Source organism: Cololabis saira, chromosome 19 (genome assembly GCF_033807715.1).
Source record: "Cololabis saira isolate AMF1-May2022 chromosome 19, fColSai1.1, whole genome shotgun sequence".
Taxonomy (NCBI): Eukaryota; Metazoa; Chordata; class Actinopteri; order Beloniformes; family Belonidae; genus Cololabis; species Cololabis saira.
The window spans coordinates 31,334,124-31,352,392 of NC_084605.1; the positions used below are offsets into that span (position 1 = coordinate 31,334,124).

Consider the following 18,269-nt stretch of genomic DNA (forward strand, 5'->3'; position numbering starts at 1 on the left):
GTTAAGAAGCTTCGGGGAAGGTTGCATATGGAGTCAAACAGTGCATGAGGGTAAAAAGCAACAAAGGTACTTCATGACTTTCAGGCACTTGTAATCAAATCTGTTGTGTGTTGTTGTGCGGAGGATGAAGCAACAACAAAACATTAAAGAAGATTTAAACTCTGGGTTTGACCCCAGCAAGCTGGTTAATATTGGATCAGTTCACCCAAACTACAAATGTAGTATCTTAGTTAGTATTATTTAGGTTTCATATGGCGGAGCGCGTGGATATCTGCCTCAGGATTGTAGGTTGAAACAGAGTTTTTGTTGCCCGGGGCTTTCAATGGTAACACAAACTTTTTGTGTATGTGTGTCTTCTTAATGTACCCATGTTGTGGTTTCTATACGCTGTAAGACATGAGTAAAATAATAAACCAAAGCTGTGGCTGAAGGGAGCTGTTTTGAGCTGCAGTTTAACAATGAAAATCCTGGAAAAACACAGATCTAAACAGGGAGGGTATTCAAGAAAACAAAAGCTAGGAAACGATTCTGTTTATTTGCCAAGTTGGACTCTCAGATGAGTACGCATATATGCTTTGAAATTGCTACCATGCAGTGTCGCGTCATTTCAGTGACCCAGTTCTGCAGGAGAGCAATTAAGCAATTAGGATAGCAACTTTCAAAGTCCACGCAGACTTAATAAAGACATTGAGTTATATCTAAGGAGTTTTAAGGCATGAAATTATTATTTTTGTGGAACAAAAATGAAACATTTTAAATTGCATTTCACTCAGATAGCCAGTGAGTGCATAATAAAGTCCCTCATAGACATGCGCAAATGACTTAGTTGAAATGTCACAAGTTACTCCATTTATCTGAATTGAAGAGGCATATAATCTATTTTTAAACACCAATATTCAAACTCATGCGTCTGGCCTTCACGTAGCAGCACATATGAGTGAAAAAGGTTTTGAAGAATGTGGATGCAAACAAAATTACATTGATGTGTACGGATGCAATGACCATTAAACATTTGCTATATTTTTTTCTTCTTGGGTTCAGAGTGAGACAGTCCGGGCAGCTGGAGCACCATGAAAGCAGCACCTGCAAGCCCTGTCCTGTGGCTGCTTCCTCACCTGTATGTGGTACTGATGGACACAACTACGCTTCGGAGGTAAAGCAAAATATTTGGAACCTCCATGATAGCACTGACTTTCTTTTTTCTCCTTTTGTCTTTGTCTTTGTCTTTGAATCTTTATTTCGGCTTGTACACACTTTTTACAAAACAAGATGAAAAGGTAAAAAAAAAAAAAAAAAAACATTTCTTTTGCCGAAAAGGTGTAGGCTTAAAAGAGCTTGAGGCAGGATTTATGAAAAAAATCTGTATACATTTTAAGTTTTCTAGTAATAATGTCAGATGAAGCGTTCCAAACCGAAAAGAATGAGCCCTCTAGTGTATCTCTCCTTTGCCTTGAACAGGCTGTGTGCTGCAAAATGTGCTGCAATTCGGGCCCGAATTTCCCGCGCTGTCCTGCGGATGTGACGTCACATGACGCTGCATGCGCGTTCTCCCCGTTCTCCCGTGCCGGCTTTGCTGTTGGCTGCAGTACCCCCGACGGCCATCTTGGCGAAGGGTGGCGCTAGAGAGTCTCATTTCTTAAAAGGAGCCTCATGCTTCTTTAACAGTTTATGTCAGGTGGGGAGTAGACTTTCAACATAGAGTGGAAGTTGTTGCTAGTGAGCTGACGTCAGTGTTGCCCTGTTAGCAACTTTGTCACTATATTTAGCGAGTTTTCAGACCCGTCTCGCTTTTTCAAAAAAGGTGACCAGCGATAAATATAGCAATTTTTTTCAGGTTTTATTGAAGACTTTAGTATTCAATTCAATTCAATTTTATTTATATAGCGTCTAATACAACAAAAGTTGTCTCTAGACGCTTTCCAGAGACTTAAAAGGAGCCTCATGCTCCTTTAAGTCGTAGCTTATAGTGCCTACCCTTTTTTTCTTATGATCAGCTAAAATATGAGACAGCTTTACTCCGTGGAAACAAACAATACATAAAAAAGACAAAAATAAGTAAGACAAAATATCAAATTGACGTTTCACATTCTAGAATGTTTTTGATAGTATACTTTATATTTATAGTGTTTTATATTTATTTACAGTATTTTATTTAAACATTTCCTTAAACTTGAAGATAGAATTACTACTTTTGACTCATTATTGAAGTGTTTTACCATTTGAAAAACTGAGAGTGGCAGTGTCGTAATTTTTAAATAACGAGAAGAGACCAGTCAAGTCCAGTTTCCCGCTGTGCTGACATGTACGGCGATGCAGGACAGTTCATCATCAGAGAACAGGCACAAAGGCTCAGTGTTGATTAATGACTGACGTTGCCTTGGACGTCATCACTGTAGACCAGCCACGGCCAGCACTCTATTGATTTATGTATAGTTTTTAATTTTGACCTTGTGCTTGAGAAGACAGTAGGAAATGACAGCTCATTCTTGCAGCATTTCCCTAAGTGCAGTGTTTCGTCTGAATGAGCAATCTTTTTTCCTGCGGTCACCCTCATAAATATTTCACCTGCATACTTGCCTTTCTCGCCCCTCCCTCCAGTGTAAGTTGGAGCAGCAGTCTTGCCTCACAGGCAAAGACGTGAGCATCATGTGTACCGGATTCTGCCCCTGCACCCCGGCCTCTGCTACGAGTGCTGACACAAAACGAGGCAAGTGCATTTTTCTTCACCTCCTACAGGCATCTTCATTTTGCGACTCAAATCTCTCCATCCCTCATCACTGTCATCCCTTTAACGAGTCAGGATTTCAAAGAACGACACAACACTTGCGACCACACATAAAGCTTTTCTATCTGTAGGATGGGGCTCCAGTTTTCTCGCAGAAGAAATCGAACGAAGGCTTGTTTATCATTTGGGATCGATACTCACCGATTTCAGAGATTACTGTTAGCCAAATATCCCCCATGTGGTTAACTGCTATTTCAATCATGTAGTAATTAATTATTTAGAGTGCGCACTATCTATCAATGCGGCCAAACACCATTGATCGGTCAGTCTCTCGGGCACAAGAAAATACTCATTAATCAAACACATGAAATATTTTTCATCTGTAGCCCGGAATGGGAGAGTGGCTTGAAATTGAAAGTGTATTTTTATCGTTTTACCTTTTTATTATTGCTATTTTTTCATTTCATTTAATTTCATTTAATTTCATTTATTCCATTCATGGTATATTTTCTTAATAATGCTGTACAAAATTCCATGAAGTACACATTATCACCATGAAAGAAAAGGAGCAGGAAGAAGAAAACTTATGATACCTGCCCCTCTCTGTTAATACAATTACGTTGACTTACTGAACACCAATCTATCTATACATATATTTATAACAAGAAAACAAGCAAAAATACTACTCTTCTCCTTCTTCTTTTTTGTAGGCACTTATCTTTTCTTTTTTAAACATTTTCTTAAGTTGATACAAACTTGTGCAACTTTTCAGTTCCTTGCTTTGTCCATGCCATAATTGTACACCTGTAACAGAAATACACATTTGTTTTATGTTTAGCCTTGCAAAAGTATGTTTGAAATCAAGTTTAAGTCTGTTGTCCTCATCCTCCAATCTGAACAAATTTTGTAACTGTTCTGGTAACGATCTATTTTTTGGTTTAAACATTATTTTTAAAGTTTGAAGTTCAACTATATCCGCCATTTTCAACAAACCTGCCGAAATAAATAATCTGTTTGATGGTTCTCTGATGCCTACGCTGTGAATGACTCTCACTGCTCTTTTCTGTAGCACAAACAGAGGAGAGATGTTACTTACCGTATTTTCTGGACTATAACCCGCTACTTTTTTCATAGGTTTTCAACCATGCGGCTTATACAAAGGTGCAGCTATTCTGTGGATTTTTCTTCCACCGCTAGGGGGAGTGCTAACCGGAATTAGAATCAAAAGTAAGACAAGTTAAATGCAAAGAAGAATACGCTACTTCTTCTTTAGCAGATAGAAGTAGAAGCAGATTTCAAACAGATAAATAGATACCGGTAAATAAATAGTGGTTATTTTCTCTTGGTTCTGTCCAGTTTTAATCAGCAAAGTTGCTGCCGTGTTAAAACACACTGTTAGGAAAGGATCTATTTAGGTACAAACATGTACATCATTTACAGTTCAAAAAGGTTCTGTACATGTAGTAAATATCTAATATAACAACATAAATATCTGCGGCTTGCATATCTTTTTTTTTTTTAAATAGAGCGGATGCGGCTTATATACAGGTGCGGCTTATAGTCCAGAAAATACGGTACATAGGTATTACCCCACACTTCCACACAATAATTTAGATATGGCAAGATAAATGTACAATACAGAGGGGGGGCGGGAGGGGGGTACAGTATTTAATTTTAGTTGTTTTACAGTGAAGGGGAACCGGTGCCATCCATTGCCCATCTGTGAGAGTGCTGCAAAGCAACAGTCTTTCATCCATCTGCCAGCGTTTTGAATGGTGGGGTTTCCCTTATTTGTTCCTCCAGAGAGCTGCACCGGCCAAGACCTGGCAGACTTGGGCGACCGCCTGAGAGACTGGTTCCAGCTGCTTCACGGAAACGCCAAGCAGAATAACTCTGGCAAGCCCGGAGCTGGCACTGCTTCAGGTCAGACACTAAACTGCCTTACAACAATCCACATCAACTGCTGATTCAAAGAGATGTGTTATAAACAGACGCTACAATACTGTGTGTGCTTATTATTAGCGCTGGATAAAAGCCTCATCGCCAGCTGCAAGGACTCCATCGGCTGGATGTTCTCAAAACTGGACACCAACAACGACTTGTATCTGGACCAAGCCGAGCTGGCTGCGATTAACCTGGACAAGTACGAGGTCTGCATCCGACCTTTCTTCAACTCTTGTGACAGCTACAAGGATGGGAAGGTCTCTACGGCGGAGTGGTGCCTCTGCTTCTGGAGGGAAAGTGAGTGAAGGGATTTCCACTCAGAAAAAACACAATCTATTTTGAGTCAAATCTTTAAATCGGCAAAATAAAAGCAATGTTACCTCAGGGGGAGACATAGAAAGAAGTACTGCTGTCAGTTTCTTCAGAGTTATTTTGATCATTTTGAATTGGGATGAAAATAAACCAGGTGAACACTAAAGAACATTGAATGATAATGAGTCAACCCAAACAATCTGTGGCATCCGGACAGTGAAAATGTGGCCACACATGAGACTTCAGTCACAGTTATGTTCCACCATTCTTTCAGAAGAGTCAGTCGTCAGCTGAGTTAGGAACAAACAAGTTACCGTATTTTCTGGACTATAAGCCGCTACTTTTTTCATAGGTTTTCAACCATGCGGCTTATACAAAGGTTATTCTGTGGATTTTTCTTCCACCACTCGGGGCGCTCTAACCGAAATTAGAATCAAAACTAAGACAAAATAAATGCAAAGAAGAATATGCTACTTCTTCTTTAGCAGATAGAAGTAGGTAGAAGCAGATTTCAAACAGATAAATAAATACCGGTTATTTTCTCTTGGTTCTGTCCTGTTTTAATCAGCAAAGTTGCTGCCGTGTTAAAAGACTCTTAGGAAAGGATCATTTAGGTACAAACATGTACATCATTTACAGTTAAAAATGGTTCTGTACATGTAGTAAATATCTAATCTAACAACATAAATATCTGCGGCTTGCATATCTTTTTTTTAAATAGAGCGTATGCGGCTTGTATATCTTTTGTTTTATTTTTATTTTTTTAAATAGAGTGAATGCGGCTTATATGCAGGTGCAGCTTATAGTCCAGAAAATACGTTAGTTAGTTAGTTAGTTAGTTAGTTAGTTAGTTAGTTAGTTAGTTAGTTAGTTAGTTAGTTAGTTACTTACTTACTTAGTTACTTAGTTACTTAGTTAGTTAGTTAGTTAGTTAGTTAGTTAGTTAGTTTTATTTTGGTCCATTAGTCAATCAAAACATGCACCACAGTACAGCTGGATATATAAATAAATGAACCAAAAAAGGTGTAGACTGAAGCCGTAGCTTATATAATGCCTACCCTTTTTTACAATACATCACAACACAACAAATCAAAATAAAAAGTATTACACAGATCAATTACAACAAAAGCCATGTGATATAGAGGATTTACAGGAGAAGCTGCTCTTGGTCATAGTTTATATTTATCAATTGCCCTAAGTTTAAACATTTTTTTAAATTTGGGGATAGAACTACACATTTTGAGCTCATCACAGAGACTATTCCACAAGTTTACCCCTTTAACAGAAACACATCTACTTCTAAAGTTTGTCCTTACCTTTATTTTTTTAAACATACAAGTTCCCCTGAGTTCATACCGACTTTCTCCGGGTGAAAACATTTCCTGATTGCAGTAAGGAAGTAGGTTGTTGTGTGCCTTATACATTATAAGAGAAGTCCTTACCTAACTAGATCTACACATTTTAAGGTATTTAGTTTAATGAAGAGTGGGTTTGTTGGGTCGCAGTATTTTCAATTATTTACAATTCTTATGGATCTCTTTTGTAATTGAATTATTGGATCAATGTTTGTTATGTAAGTATTTCCCCATACCTCCACACAGTAAGTAATGTATGGAACAATGAGTGAACAGTACAGTATGTAAGTGGATTTCTGATTTAAAAGTTCTTTTGTCTTGTATAGGATTGCAATGGTTTTGTGTCTATTACCCAGCATGATCAAGTGTCTATTCACAGCTAGTAACAACAAGCTTGTCAACCTCATTTGATGTCCTTTTGTCCTAAGTTTGCAGGTTTATTTTAGTCTTGTGATTCTCTAAGAGAAGAGGCCATGAACTGATTTGTTTTAGTAATTTATATTTTTACAGCTTCAATGCACATTGCCAGCTATTAGAAGGTACTGTCAGGGGTCTTCTCTGCTGGTACTTCATGCTCTTGTGAGAAGCTTCCACACTTGTCTTGCAGGTGTTGAATATCAGAGTGTAGGTTGAGATCAGACTTTATTATAAAAAAAAAAAAAGCAGAGGAAAATAGCCATAACAGAACCAACTCTTTTGACGTTTAAAGCATATCCGAGCTGAAAATGTTCGTATAAAGTGATCAAGTGTTTCCATGGAAACACGCATCACCTCCACACAAGTGCAACATCAGCACCATTTGACCTTTGCTAAATAAATTGAGAATAATTATACAGGTCACCTCATTTGCGGGTTGCACATTCGACTGATCAAGCATTTAACCAACATGCAATGGATCAAACTGACTACCTAATCGATTCTTGGCCGTCAGAGGTTGACGTTCAGAAACAACGCTAACTAATCATGTTTTTATGGCACGCTGCTTTCTTAGAAGCGGATTTAATCTGTGTTATTTTAAAGTGGTGTTTTCTTAATTTGTCACTTGAGCATATGCTGAAATATTTCTGCATAGAAATGCTTGGGTAGATTTGTTGGGCTAATACAAAACATCTTTCTCTCTGTTTCTATTTATGTGTTAAAGAGCTTGAGCTCATTTCCTTACTCCTCTCAGACTGCATCCATATGTTCTTTCACCTAAGCTCTCCTCGATCAATCATGCTCCGGGGAATCAAATAGAAGACTTCTTAAACAAATCGATATGAGCAGAAAGTGTAATTATGAAGCGCATTGATTGAGATTAAGTTTGAGGAGAGCAGTTTTCGGTTTTGTCCATCATCACTTTTCTTGTTTGATTCTCACAGAGCCACCGTGCCTGGCTGAGCTGGAGAGGATCCAAGTACTGGAAGCTGCCAAGAAGAGACCTGGTGAATGCTTTTTTTTTTTTCTTTGTATAATGGATAACGTTCATTTTCATTTCATTTCATTTCATTTTTATTTATTCCATATCATGGAAATAGTTCACACATGTTCCATTCCATGATGGAAAAGGGGCAAGAAGAAGAAAGCCTTATATACCAAGCCCCTTTCTCAAAAAAAATAAAACAATTCGTATGAAGACGGTCTGTCCGTCTGTTCAACAATCACTACTTATATAATACCAAAAAAAAAAGAAATAATGAAAAAACAAAACAAAAAAACTAAGAAAACATACACACTGACTCACCAACAATATAAAAACAAAAACAACAAAATATATTTTACCCGTTAAATTCATATTGTCTAATTGTGTGGTCTTTATACAATTTCTTGAACTGGTGAATATTTGTACAATCCTTTAAATCAGTTGTTAAGGAGTTCCATAATTTTACACCACATACTGAAATACACATTTGTTTTAAAGTGGTGCGTGCAAACAGATGTTTAAAATCAAATTTCCTCCTATGGTTCTTATCTTCTGAACTAAACACAAAAAAACGTTCTATATTTTCAGGCAATATTCTGCTTTTTGCCTTGAACATAACCAATAAAGTCTGTAACTCAATAATATCTTTAAGTTTAATTAATCCTGCATTGATAAAAAGTCCATTGGTGTGTTCTCTTGCCTCCTTTTTATGTCTGATCCGTACTGCTCTCTTCTGTAAAATAAACAAAGGCTTGATATTTGTTGTGTATGTATTCCCCCAAACTTCGACACAATAATTAAAATAAGGCAAAATAAGTGAGCAATACAAAATTTTGAATTTTTTTTTTGATATCATACATTTGCATTTAGACATATTTTGGACAGGAACTCATCGCTTACTCATCTCAGACCCTGTCAAAGCTGCATCCCACTCCAACATGCTGCTTCGTTTTCCAGATTTCTCAGTGAACAGATGTAGCAAAAGGCAGGCGAGAAGCCTGAGAAGGCTCATTAAAGAGATCAAAAGCGCAAAGGCAGGAAGGATTAGGCTCCTAATCAAGCTGGGTTGGATTAGGGGGCAGTGCTGTTTTTGTAAAAAAAGCAATATCCTCATCATATGACCCCCGCAAGAAATGCTACACTACAGCATCCACTCATGTCACACAGCTGCTTTTCTGTCTTCAGATCTGTTCTTCCATCCCTGAGGCCCAGTGCTTCTCACTTCTCCTGTCTTCTCAGTCTGTGGTTTGGGAGGGTTGGTCCTTGTTAGAGAACTTTGCACCGGGTTTGACAACAGCGTCCTGTGGGAGGCTGAAAAAGAGGGGATCTGTCACAGAGGCTGTCACCACATGTTAACATCCCGTTCTCACAGCATAAGGAAACACATCCTCCCAACATACTGTGTGAAATTACATCCGTCGACATGTCTTTGCTTCAGTGGAACAAACAAGTCTGTGATATTCTCTCCCATAAAAGCTCTCTCCTGATATAACGGTCTTATCAGTGGCTCACGAAGGTGCGCAGTCATTCTCATTTTCTGACTTTTTCTTCTCATCTCACTCATCAATATGTGATATCAATGTGTGATGACAGTACAGACTCTGTACTACAGAGGTTGAAGAAGCAGGAATGAGCGTGTACGTGCATGCTTTTGCAGGGATGTACATCCCCAGCTGTGACGAGGATGGCTACTACAGGAAAATGCAGTGCGACCAGAGCCGAGGAGAGTGCTGGTGTGTGGACCAGCATGGGGAAGAGCTGATGGGCTCCAGAATCCATGGCAACCTTGAGTGCGGTAAGTGGGAGGCGTTTAGAAATCAAACATCTCTCACACTGAGAGATTTTTTTTCTAGTCCAGTGAATTGGTTTTTAATGCATGTGCTCATTAACTGTTTAACACCCATTTTCTCACAGTCCAAACTGAAGGAGCCCTTTTGTATTTGTTCTGATTTTCTTTATTGGTATCTAAAAGAAAAATCCAGCTTGTGGCAATAAATTTACAAATGTTTCTTATTTCTTAAAAATCCCCTGGAGCCAGTGGCTACAGTACTTTGGGATGTCCATAGACTGTAAACAACAACGGACAAGCGTTGGGTCACGTGACCCATGGGTTTGTGAAAAGGGGTTTTGAAGCCTCTTTTTCTTCCTACGCGGTGCAGCCATTTTGCTCAGGAAGCCGATGGGAATACGCCCACCATCTGTCAATCAAACTTAGCTTTGGCTACCAGCTCCATCAATGGATTCTCGCTGAAATATCTCCAGAACTGCCAGCAGCCGTTTACAGCAGAATATACTGTTTGACATATTCTTGGCGGTGAAATCAACTCAATTCAATTTCATTTATAAAGCACTTTAAAACAACACAGATTGCCAAAGTGCTGAACACCAAGAGAATTCAAATAAAAACAAAATAAAAGAATAAGATAAGACAGTGGTTCCCAAACTGGGTGGCGCTCCCCCTAGAGCAGGGGTCAGCAACCCGCGGCTCTAGAGCCACATGCGGCTCTTTACGGCCGCCCTAGTGGCTCCCTGGAGCTTTTTCAAAAATGTTTGACCTTTTTTTCCTTGTTTTTTCTTCTTTTTTTCCTTTTTTTTCTTCTTTTTTCTCTTTTTTTCTTCTTTTTTTCTTTTTTTTCTTTTTTCCTAATTTTTTCCTTTTTTTCTCTTTTTTCTTCCCTTTTCCTTTCCTTTTTAATCTCGACATTTCGACTTTTTTCTCGAGATTGTAGTTCAACATTAATCTCGACATTTTGACTTTTTTCTCGACATTTCGACTTTTTTCTTGACATTTCGACTTTTTTCTTGACATTTCGACTTTTTTCTCGACATTTTGACTTTTTTCTTGAAATTTTGACTTTTTTCTCAAAATTTTGACTTTTTTCTTGAAATTTTGACTTTTTTCTCAAAATTTTGACTTTTTTCTCGAACTTTTGACTTTTTTCTCAAGATTGTACTTTTTTCTCGAATTGCATAATGAAAAAAAAAATCTTCCCCCAGTTAACATGCAGCATGTGTTGCCTTCATTCTAAGGCTGATACAAGACTTTTCATTTTTTGCAGCTCCAGACATATTTGTTTTTTGTGTTTTTGGTCCAATACGGCTCTTTCAACATTATGGGTTGCCGACCCCTGCCCTAGGGGGAGGCGCGGCGCTATTGCAGGGGGGGGGGCGCGACGGTTGGAAGGTAGATTAATTTAAAAAAATAATAATAATTTAAGTTTTTTTATTTCTTTAAGATTTTGCCTTCAATACATATGTGCAGTGAGAGAGAGAGACAGGAAATAGGGGGGATCTGTAACATGAACAAGCCCACCCCACTCACTGAAAAGGTGTGGAGATTAAAGCTGACATTTTTGCAGAGCAATTGTTGAAATTTTGATTATTTGTTTAGCTGTTGCTGCAGTTTTTTTTTCCTCGGGGAGCTGGTTATTTTTGGAAAAAAATATGTTGAAAGTAATGCATACTGTATTGTACAGTAAAAAAAAAAAAAAAAGAAATGTGTTGCACACATGAAGCAAGCCCACTCACATCACTGAAAAGATGTGGGGATTAAAGGTGTCATTTTTGTAGAGCAAATGTTCAGATTTTGGCTCCTGTTTGTATTGTTGTTGTTTCAATCTCTGTGAGCTGGTCAGGTTGAAAATCTGAAAATGCTGTTACGTTCAAAAGGGGGGCCTGGCAAAAAAAAGTTTGGGAACCACTGAGATAAGAAAAAATAAAGTCAACATCTCAAACTGGGTTATTATAAGCCAACATATACAAAGATAAAAATGTAACTTAAACTTAACTTAAACAAATCAAAAGTCTCATTTAGCAGATGCTGGGTTTGTACAAACAGCATGATGATTACGGATGAGGAAGTGATAACGGCTCGCCATTGGCTGTCAAACAATCATATTAGAAATAAATGTATTCCTTTATATAAATTCTCCTGGTGTGGTACAAATACAAATGACCCCCACTTGGAGTTGTCATGGGTGTAAACATTTGTGACCACACACACAACACCTGACATTTTAACGTGGGAGATTGACTCGCTTTTGGATCCAGCCTCTAGCGGCCAGTTGAGGAACTACAACGAGTCACAGCTGCATGAGACTCAGCCCGGACGTTAGATGGTTTGTCCTGGAGATACAAGTACCTCAAACAAAGAAACAGTCTACCTGCACCTCACCAGATATGACCAATCAGAGCAAAGGCCTCTCTGATGACTGGTCTTAAAGAGACAGAGAGCTAAAATAGAATATATATTACATTTCAGACAGATGACCATAAATGCTGCAGGGATGTATAACATAAAATAAATGCTGTTGTTACAAAACATGGGCTCTTAAAGGGAACTACAATGTGTCTTTCTTTTTTATTTAATAAAACAAACATCAGCAATGTGAATTTGCGAACCAGTTAATGATTTTGTATAGTTAAAGAGTCGCTGTAGATGGTTATAACCAGTACTGGAGTTGAGGGGGGATGAGATAAATAAAATGAAATGAAATAAAAACGGTCCAAATCATCCCCCCTGTAAAACTGCCATCCCTCCTTTCCATCCCTTATGTCATTTCATCAATGAATGTGGTTTTACTGCTATTTCAACATTTAGAGTCATCCCCAGAAAAATAACACCGGAAAAATAACTTATTTGACAATTTTCACCTGTTTCAAGTACATTTTCACTTGAAATAAGTAGAGAAATCTGCCAGTGGGACAAGATTTATCTTCTCATTACAAGCAAAAAAATCTTGTTCCACTGGCAGATTTTTCTACTTATTTCAAGTGAAAATCTACTTGAAACAGGTGAAAATTGTTCTTTTTTCCAGTGATGAGTCTTGTTTTAAGTCTAATAAGATTTTTTTACTAAAATGAGACATTTTAACTAGAAATAAGACAAATATTCTTGTTAAGATTTTGAGTTTTTGCAGTGATCCATTTTACTTATCCTGTGAAGGACAGAGTCATATTGATAAGTTCAGAAAACTGTTTTTTATTGTTGTGTTTTGATGTATTAGATGTAAGCCCAGTGGATATTTAAAGCTTACATAAGGCTGCATTTAACTGCTGCTATGTCATTCCTGCAGTATTTCTGCAGGTGTTTTGGTCACTGATATTATTTGTAATACATTATATTATTTGTAATCAGCACAAATTATCTGTCCCCATATGATAAAATCCACCATCCCCCCTGATTTTTTTTTTACAACTCAAGTACTGGTTATAACTATAGGCAAGAAGTGATCTCAATAATACTACTCAAGTTCAACTATTCAAAATGCCGCCAGAAAAATTTTGAAAATTTCGGCAACCCAAAATGTTGAAAGAGCCATATTGGACCAAAAACACAACAAACAAATAGGTCTGGAGCCGCAAAAAATGAAAAGTCTTGTATCAGCCTTAGAATGAAGGCAAATGGGGAAAGGCGAAATGTGGAGAAAAAAGTCAAAATGTCGAGGAAATAGTCAAAATTTTTCAGAAAAAAGTTGAAATGTTGAGAAAAAAGTGGATATGTCGAGATTAATGTTGAAGTACAATCTCGAGAAAAAAGTCGAAATGTTGAGAAAAAAGTCGAAATGTCGAGAAAAAAGTCAAAATGTCGAGAAAAAAGGCGAAATGTCGAGAAAAAAGTCAACATTTCGAGAAAAAAGTCGAAATATTGAGAAAAAAGTCAAAATGTCAAGGAAATAGTAAAAATTTTGAGAAAAAAGTGGAAAAAAGTGGAAATGTCGAGATTAATGTTGAAGTACAATCTCGAAATGTTGAGATTAAAAAGGAAAGGAAAAGGGAAGAAAAAAAGAGAAAAAAAGAAGAAAAAAAGAAAAAAGAAGAAAAAAAGGAAAAAAGAGAAAAAAAGGAAAAAAAAAAAGATTTTTAACATTTTTGAAAAATCTCCAGGGAGCCACTAGGGCTGCTCTATAGCCGCGAGTTGCCGACCCCTGGTCTAGGCAAACTGTTTTAAAGGCCTGCATGCTTTTGTACTCCTTCAGATGAAGTAGCTGGATATTCTGGAGATCTCGGGAGTGGAGTAGGATGGGAAGATGAAGAGGAGAAGGAGGCAGAGGACAACGGAGAAGAAGCAGAGGAGGAAGAGGAAGAGGAGGAGGGTGAGGCAGACGATGGAGGTTACATCTGGTAGAACTGTTGGGAGACACAGGTGGAGAGCAAAGCTATACCGGCCTGAATAATGAACAGGCTTGGATCTCTCCTAAAAGCAAAAGATTTAAGGATCAGACGGGGGAGAAGCGAGATTGCCCTGGTGGGGTTTGTGGTGCCCGGGCAAATGGAGTGATAAGATAATGACAAGTGTTTTTTGTTGTTTTTTTTTCTTTTGATTTTTAATTTTTTAATTTTTATAATCTGATATGTGTGTAAATGCTTCATTCTTTTATGTTTTCGAGCAACAGAGCTTTGTGAGTTTCTGTCCTAAAAAAAAGGGGTAGCCACTGACTGCACCATAAGTAGCTAAAGTCCATCAAAATTCTTATCTTGTCATTTATGCATATGGAGATTACAAGTAATGTTTGTATTGTGTTATAACAGTTGCTTGAGTAGTAGAGTCGCTGTCCCATTGGAAATACTAGAGATCAGATGTGAAACGAGCAGTTTGACACTTTGGGGGATGAGCTTGCTTGCTCTCTTAAAAGGAGGGTTAGAAAAGATGTTCAGCACCACATTTGGATAAATATTGAGGCACGAGTGAGAAGAGGACCAGCTTAAGTTGGCTTAAAAGCTTGAAAGGGAGAAACAGTTGCTTTGCTTTTTATTTCTTAGATGTCTTATTTTCCACCATGTAAGAATTCGCAGCACTCGAGAAAGAAACAGTCGTTAATATAGTGCTTTTTTTCTTTTTCCATTAATTTTAAGAAAGCATTATATGATGTGTTTATTGCTGAAATGTAGAGGTACAGGCGACCTTTGAAGAAACTTTGATCCACCACAACAATAAAAGCCTTGATGTGGAGGGAATAACATTGATAATCTTGTTGATATATAGCTTTACGCCAGGTACAACCCCCATGGCACTGCTATTCTTTACACAGCAGAAGCCTCCCCCCAGCAGCTAACACACTCCGCAGGACACGGATTAACCTTCATTTTGGTCTTTAGATGGTTGAAAATCAGAGAGATGGCTCAAACCCACAGAGAATAATCAATTCAACTCAATAATTCTTAATCAAACCCCGACGGTAAATGATACGTTGCAGTAACTGTCAGGATTCGAGTCTGTTCAAAGAGTTATTGCAGAGGGTTGTAGCTGTGGGCGGCAGATACGAAGAAGCCTGTCACTGAAGATACTGCAGTTAAAACATCTGGGTTACTATTTGCACGATCACCTCCAGAGGCTCCAGAACAGAACAGTTTGAGTTTTTTAAGTCGCCGGCTCTGATGCTGCTACCCCCAACAGATGACTGCAGACGTGCTCGCACTTTCCACAGCAGAGTTATAGAAGTCATACATTTTCACTGCAAACACTGAAGGACCTAAGCTTTTTCAGGAAGCACTGTGTGCTACTTTTAGACAGCGTGGCTGTCGCGTCTCCAGTCTATTCTGTTGTCCAGGTGTGCCGATAAAACTCCCCCCCCAGGACTTTCATGTGTGAGTGATGATGTGTGACGTTAGGGCAGCAGCTCTGTCATTGTTTAAAGACAATGGCTGACATTTCCTTGGTACTGGGACAAGACACAGCCCTGAAGTCCTCTCCTGGCTCAACTAAGGTTAGAGAGCTGCTTCAGAATCCCACAGAGCTGCACGGACCTTCAGGACTCAGGCGACGCCATCTGGATCCGCGGCCTTGTTCTGGTTGAATCTCAATAGCTGCCTCTTCACCTAACTGCCGGAGACAGGGCCGCAGCAAGGGGTGTGCGAACCGTGCGACCGCACGGGGCCTCGCGCTATGGGCGTTTTTTTTTTCCGTTTTTTCCCTTATAAATATCAACAGTCACGTTCCATTACAGACCTAAATGTGTACTAGTCTGTGCATATCAATAAATATATGTGCAATGATGCGCGTGTCTGTTGTTCAATACAACTGATCAGACCAAGCGCAGACACAAGCTACTCTGATCCAGACGGGTGGAGTTGGGACAAACTGTCACACAATGTCGAGAGAACGAGACAGATTCAGGAAATTTCCATCAGGGGATGAAAAAAGAAAAAAACTAAAGAAAATGGAAGAGTTTAATGCCTCTCTGAAAGGCTCGTTTGATAAATTTGTTACAAAAATCACCGATCCGACCGGGTCTCAAGCAGCCGTGGGGCCCCGCGTCGAGGCAAGAGATGATGATGAGGCAGGGGAAGGTATCCAGTATTTTGCTAATTGGAGAGTTAAAATTGCGCATATAGACACCCAATCCGACCCGAAAAACCCAAAAATTTCACGAAATGGCCCCCCCCCCGGGCATTTCACACATGGCCTCGCAAATCTCCCAGACGGCTCTGGCTGGAGATACTGATGAACTGTGGGTAGAGGGAGGGTGAGAGGTCTGTTTGAGAAGGTGCAGGTGAGGAGAATGCTGGGCTTTTCTCTGACCTGAACCTACTGGAGAACGTTGGGTTCATTGTCTCTGTACAGGCTTCGATCTATGTCATTCCTGACTCATTCCATCTGATAAGCTGTTCTTCTGGAGCTTGCTCTCCAACTTTTTCCTGTACACATTCCTCGCTCTAATCTTGACTCCTTAATAACTTCCTGTCTCCCTCCTTGAAAGCTTTTTCTTTTTCTTTTTGAGCAGCTATTTTAGTTAGTTAGGAACTACGTCACCGTTCTGATGGGGATGTTGCTCTGAACACTGAAAGTAGAATATTCAGTCATGACATCATCAAATCCCAGTCCGTAGCCTCAAATCCCCCCTGCAGAGTTTCTCCTGCTTCTTGTGACCACCCCCATCAGTCATTTTGGTAACAGGTTGCCTGTGCACAGTGGGTTTATACGTGGAGGAGAGGAGAACCAGATTGCGATCTGGACCTCTGCAGCTTTACGTGTCCTCTTGTGCGGGGTTTGAGCTCAACGTCATTCTTGCATCAGACACCACATAGCAGAAAGAGCTAAACCAGCTGGTGACATCAGAGGAGCATGTTGCAGCCAAAACGCTGTCATTCCTTGGGAAGTTGAGCTGGGACTAAATCAGAACTAAAAGAAGAAGTACATCCAATCTACCTTCCAGAAGACCCAGTGATGATGAAAAATACAAACCTCTGTTATTTAGCCAGATGAGTATAGAGAAGCAAATGTTTCTTTAAGCAAAGAAAAGATTATCCAGTGATGATATCAGTTTTTAACTTTGGGTACAGAGTAAGTGAACATATTTTCCAAATTGTCAAACTGTGCATTTGAAGGAGTTCAGTGGTTATGTATTTTTAAAAGCCAATTATGTATAAAAATCCAAGGCAAAAGAACTGGAAAACCAGCTTACAGGATTTCAGATCACTATGGTTTCAAGCCACCATTACGACTGAGGTGCAACACACCTCATAGCAGTTTTGAGATTGTTCTTATTTTCAGAAGTAAGTGGGAACATGCACTTGAAGCTACATTACTGGTTCAAGGACCCAGACTGCTCCCACTGTAGAAGTCACTGTGCTCTGCTTACTCTAAAATCATCTTAAAAGATGCATCACTTAAAATACTGTACTGTATTTTGTGTTCATAAAAAAAATCTATATATGTGCATTACTTGAAGTTCTGTGCGTATACTTGAATTCACACTGTATTTTTTTCTATGAGAATATTGTTGCCATGTTTTCATTCATGCTTGATGGGCCAGATGTTTGTTTGTTTGTTTCTAGTATTGCATGTTAGTAAGAATGTACTTCTATGCCGAGCACTTTACTAATAAAGGCACTGCAGCCAAGCTGCGCGTTTGTTTTCATCTTTTTCTGAACATTTAAGGAACAACTCTCCCTCTCGGATCATGTATACACATATACAGTATATAAAAGCCTTACTATACATGAAGTTCTCTGACGGAGAAAACACAAGCTAATTGTGTAAATGTGAACATTTTTTCAGTCCTCCAGCTCTGATGATTACTGCATGTAAGCCGTGTCATCAGAATTAATTACATTTAACAAAGTATGCAAGTGCAAAGCCATCATTCAGCCTGTAAGCGTGTAGTGAAATAATAAAAACAAAAAAACTGCAGAGTTGTATCTCACAGGCAGTTGGGAATATTTGCCGCTCAGCCGCCACCAAATGCTAGAAGAACAAATGACAGCCTTTGGCTGCCGGAATACATACGGCATCACAGAATCACCAGGCTGACAGACGACACAATCAGAGGGTGGTGAATCTGGCAATGAATGATTCCACACCATTTCAATTTTTTACAGCGCCTTGGACTAGACCTCATACATTCTTATTCTCGGTCTAATTTCAGTCCTGAGTGTGCAATAATTGAAAAGCCGGCAATGGGGGGGAAAAAAAATAAAAAATCTTAAAAAAAAGTCAGTCAGTACATCTCAGCAAAAATTGAGGTTCTGAAGTTACTTTTTTGGGGGATCATTATAAGCCGAGGGCAGCTGAAGTCTTCATTAGCTAAAG

The 18,269-nt window shown here is 38.9% G+C and overlaps 1 protein-coding gene across 1 annotated transcript in view; it reads left to right on the forward strand.

Moving 5' to 3' along the window:
* The window catches only part of LOC133419116 (testican-2-like), a 74,816-nt gene extending 57,245 nt beyond the window's left edge, over positions 1 to 17,571 (forward strand). Inside the window, exons 5-11 of the mRNA XM_061708128.1 lie at positions 1,042 to 1,153; positions 2,599 to 2,711; positions 4,533 to 4,648; positions 4,748 to 4,966; positions 7,698 to 7,760; positions 9,396 to 9,533; positions 13,717 to 17,571. Of these exons, the coding sequence (XP_061564112.1) occupies positions 1,042 to 1,153; positions 2,599 to 2,711; positions 4,533 to 4,648; positions 4,748 to 4,966; positions 7,698 to 7,760; positions 9,396 to 9,533; positions 13,717 to 13,865 (910 nt within the window). The 3' untranslated portion in view covers positions 13,866 to 17,571. The remainder of the gene's footprint in view (positions 1 to 1,041; positions 1,154 to 2,598; positions 2,712 to 4,532; positions 4,649 to 4,747; positions 4,967 to 7,697; positions 7,761 to 9,395; positions 9,534 to 13,716) is intronic.
* Positions 17,572 to 18,269: the final 698 nt, after the last annotated feature.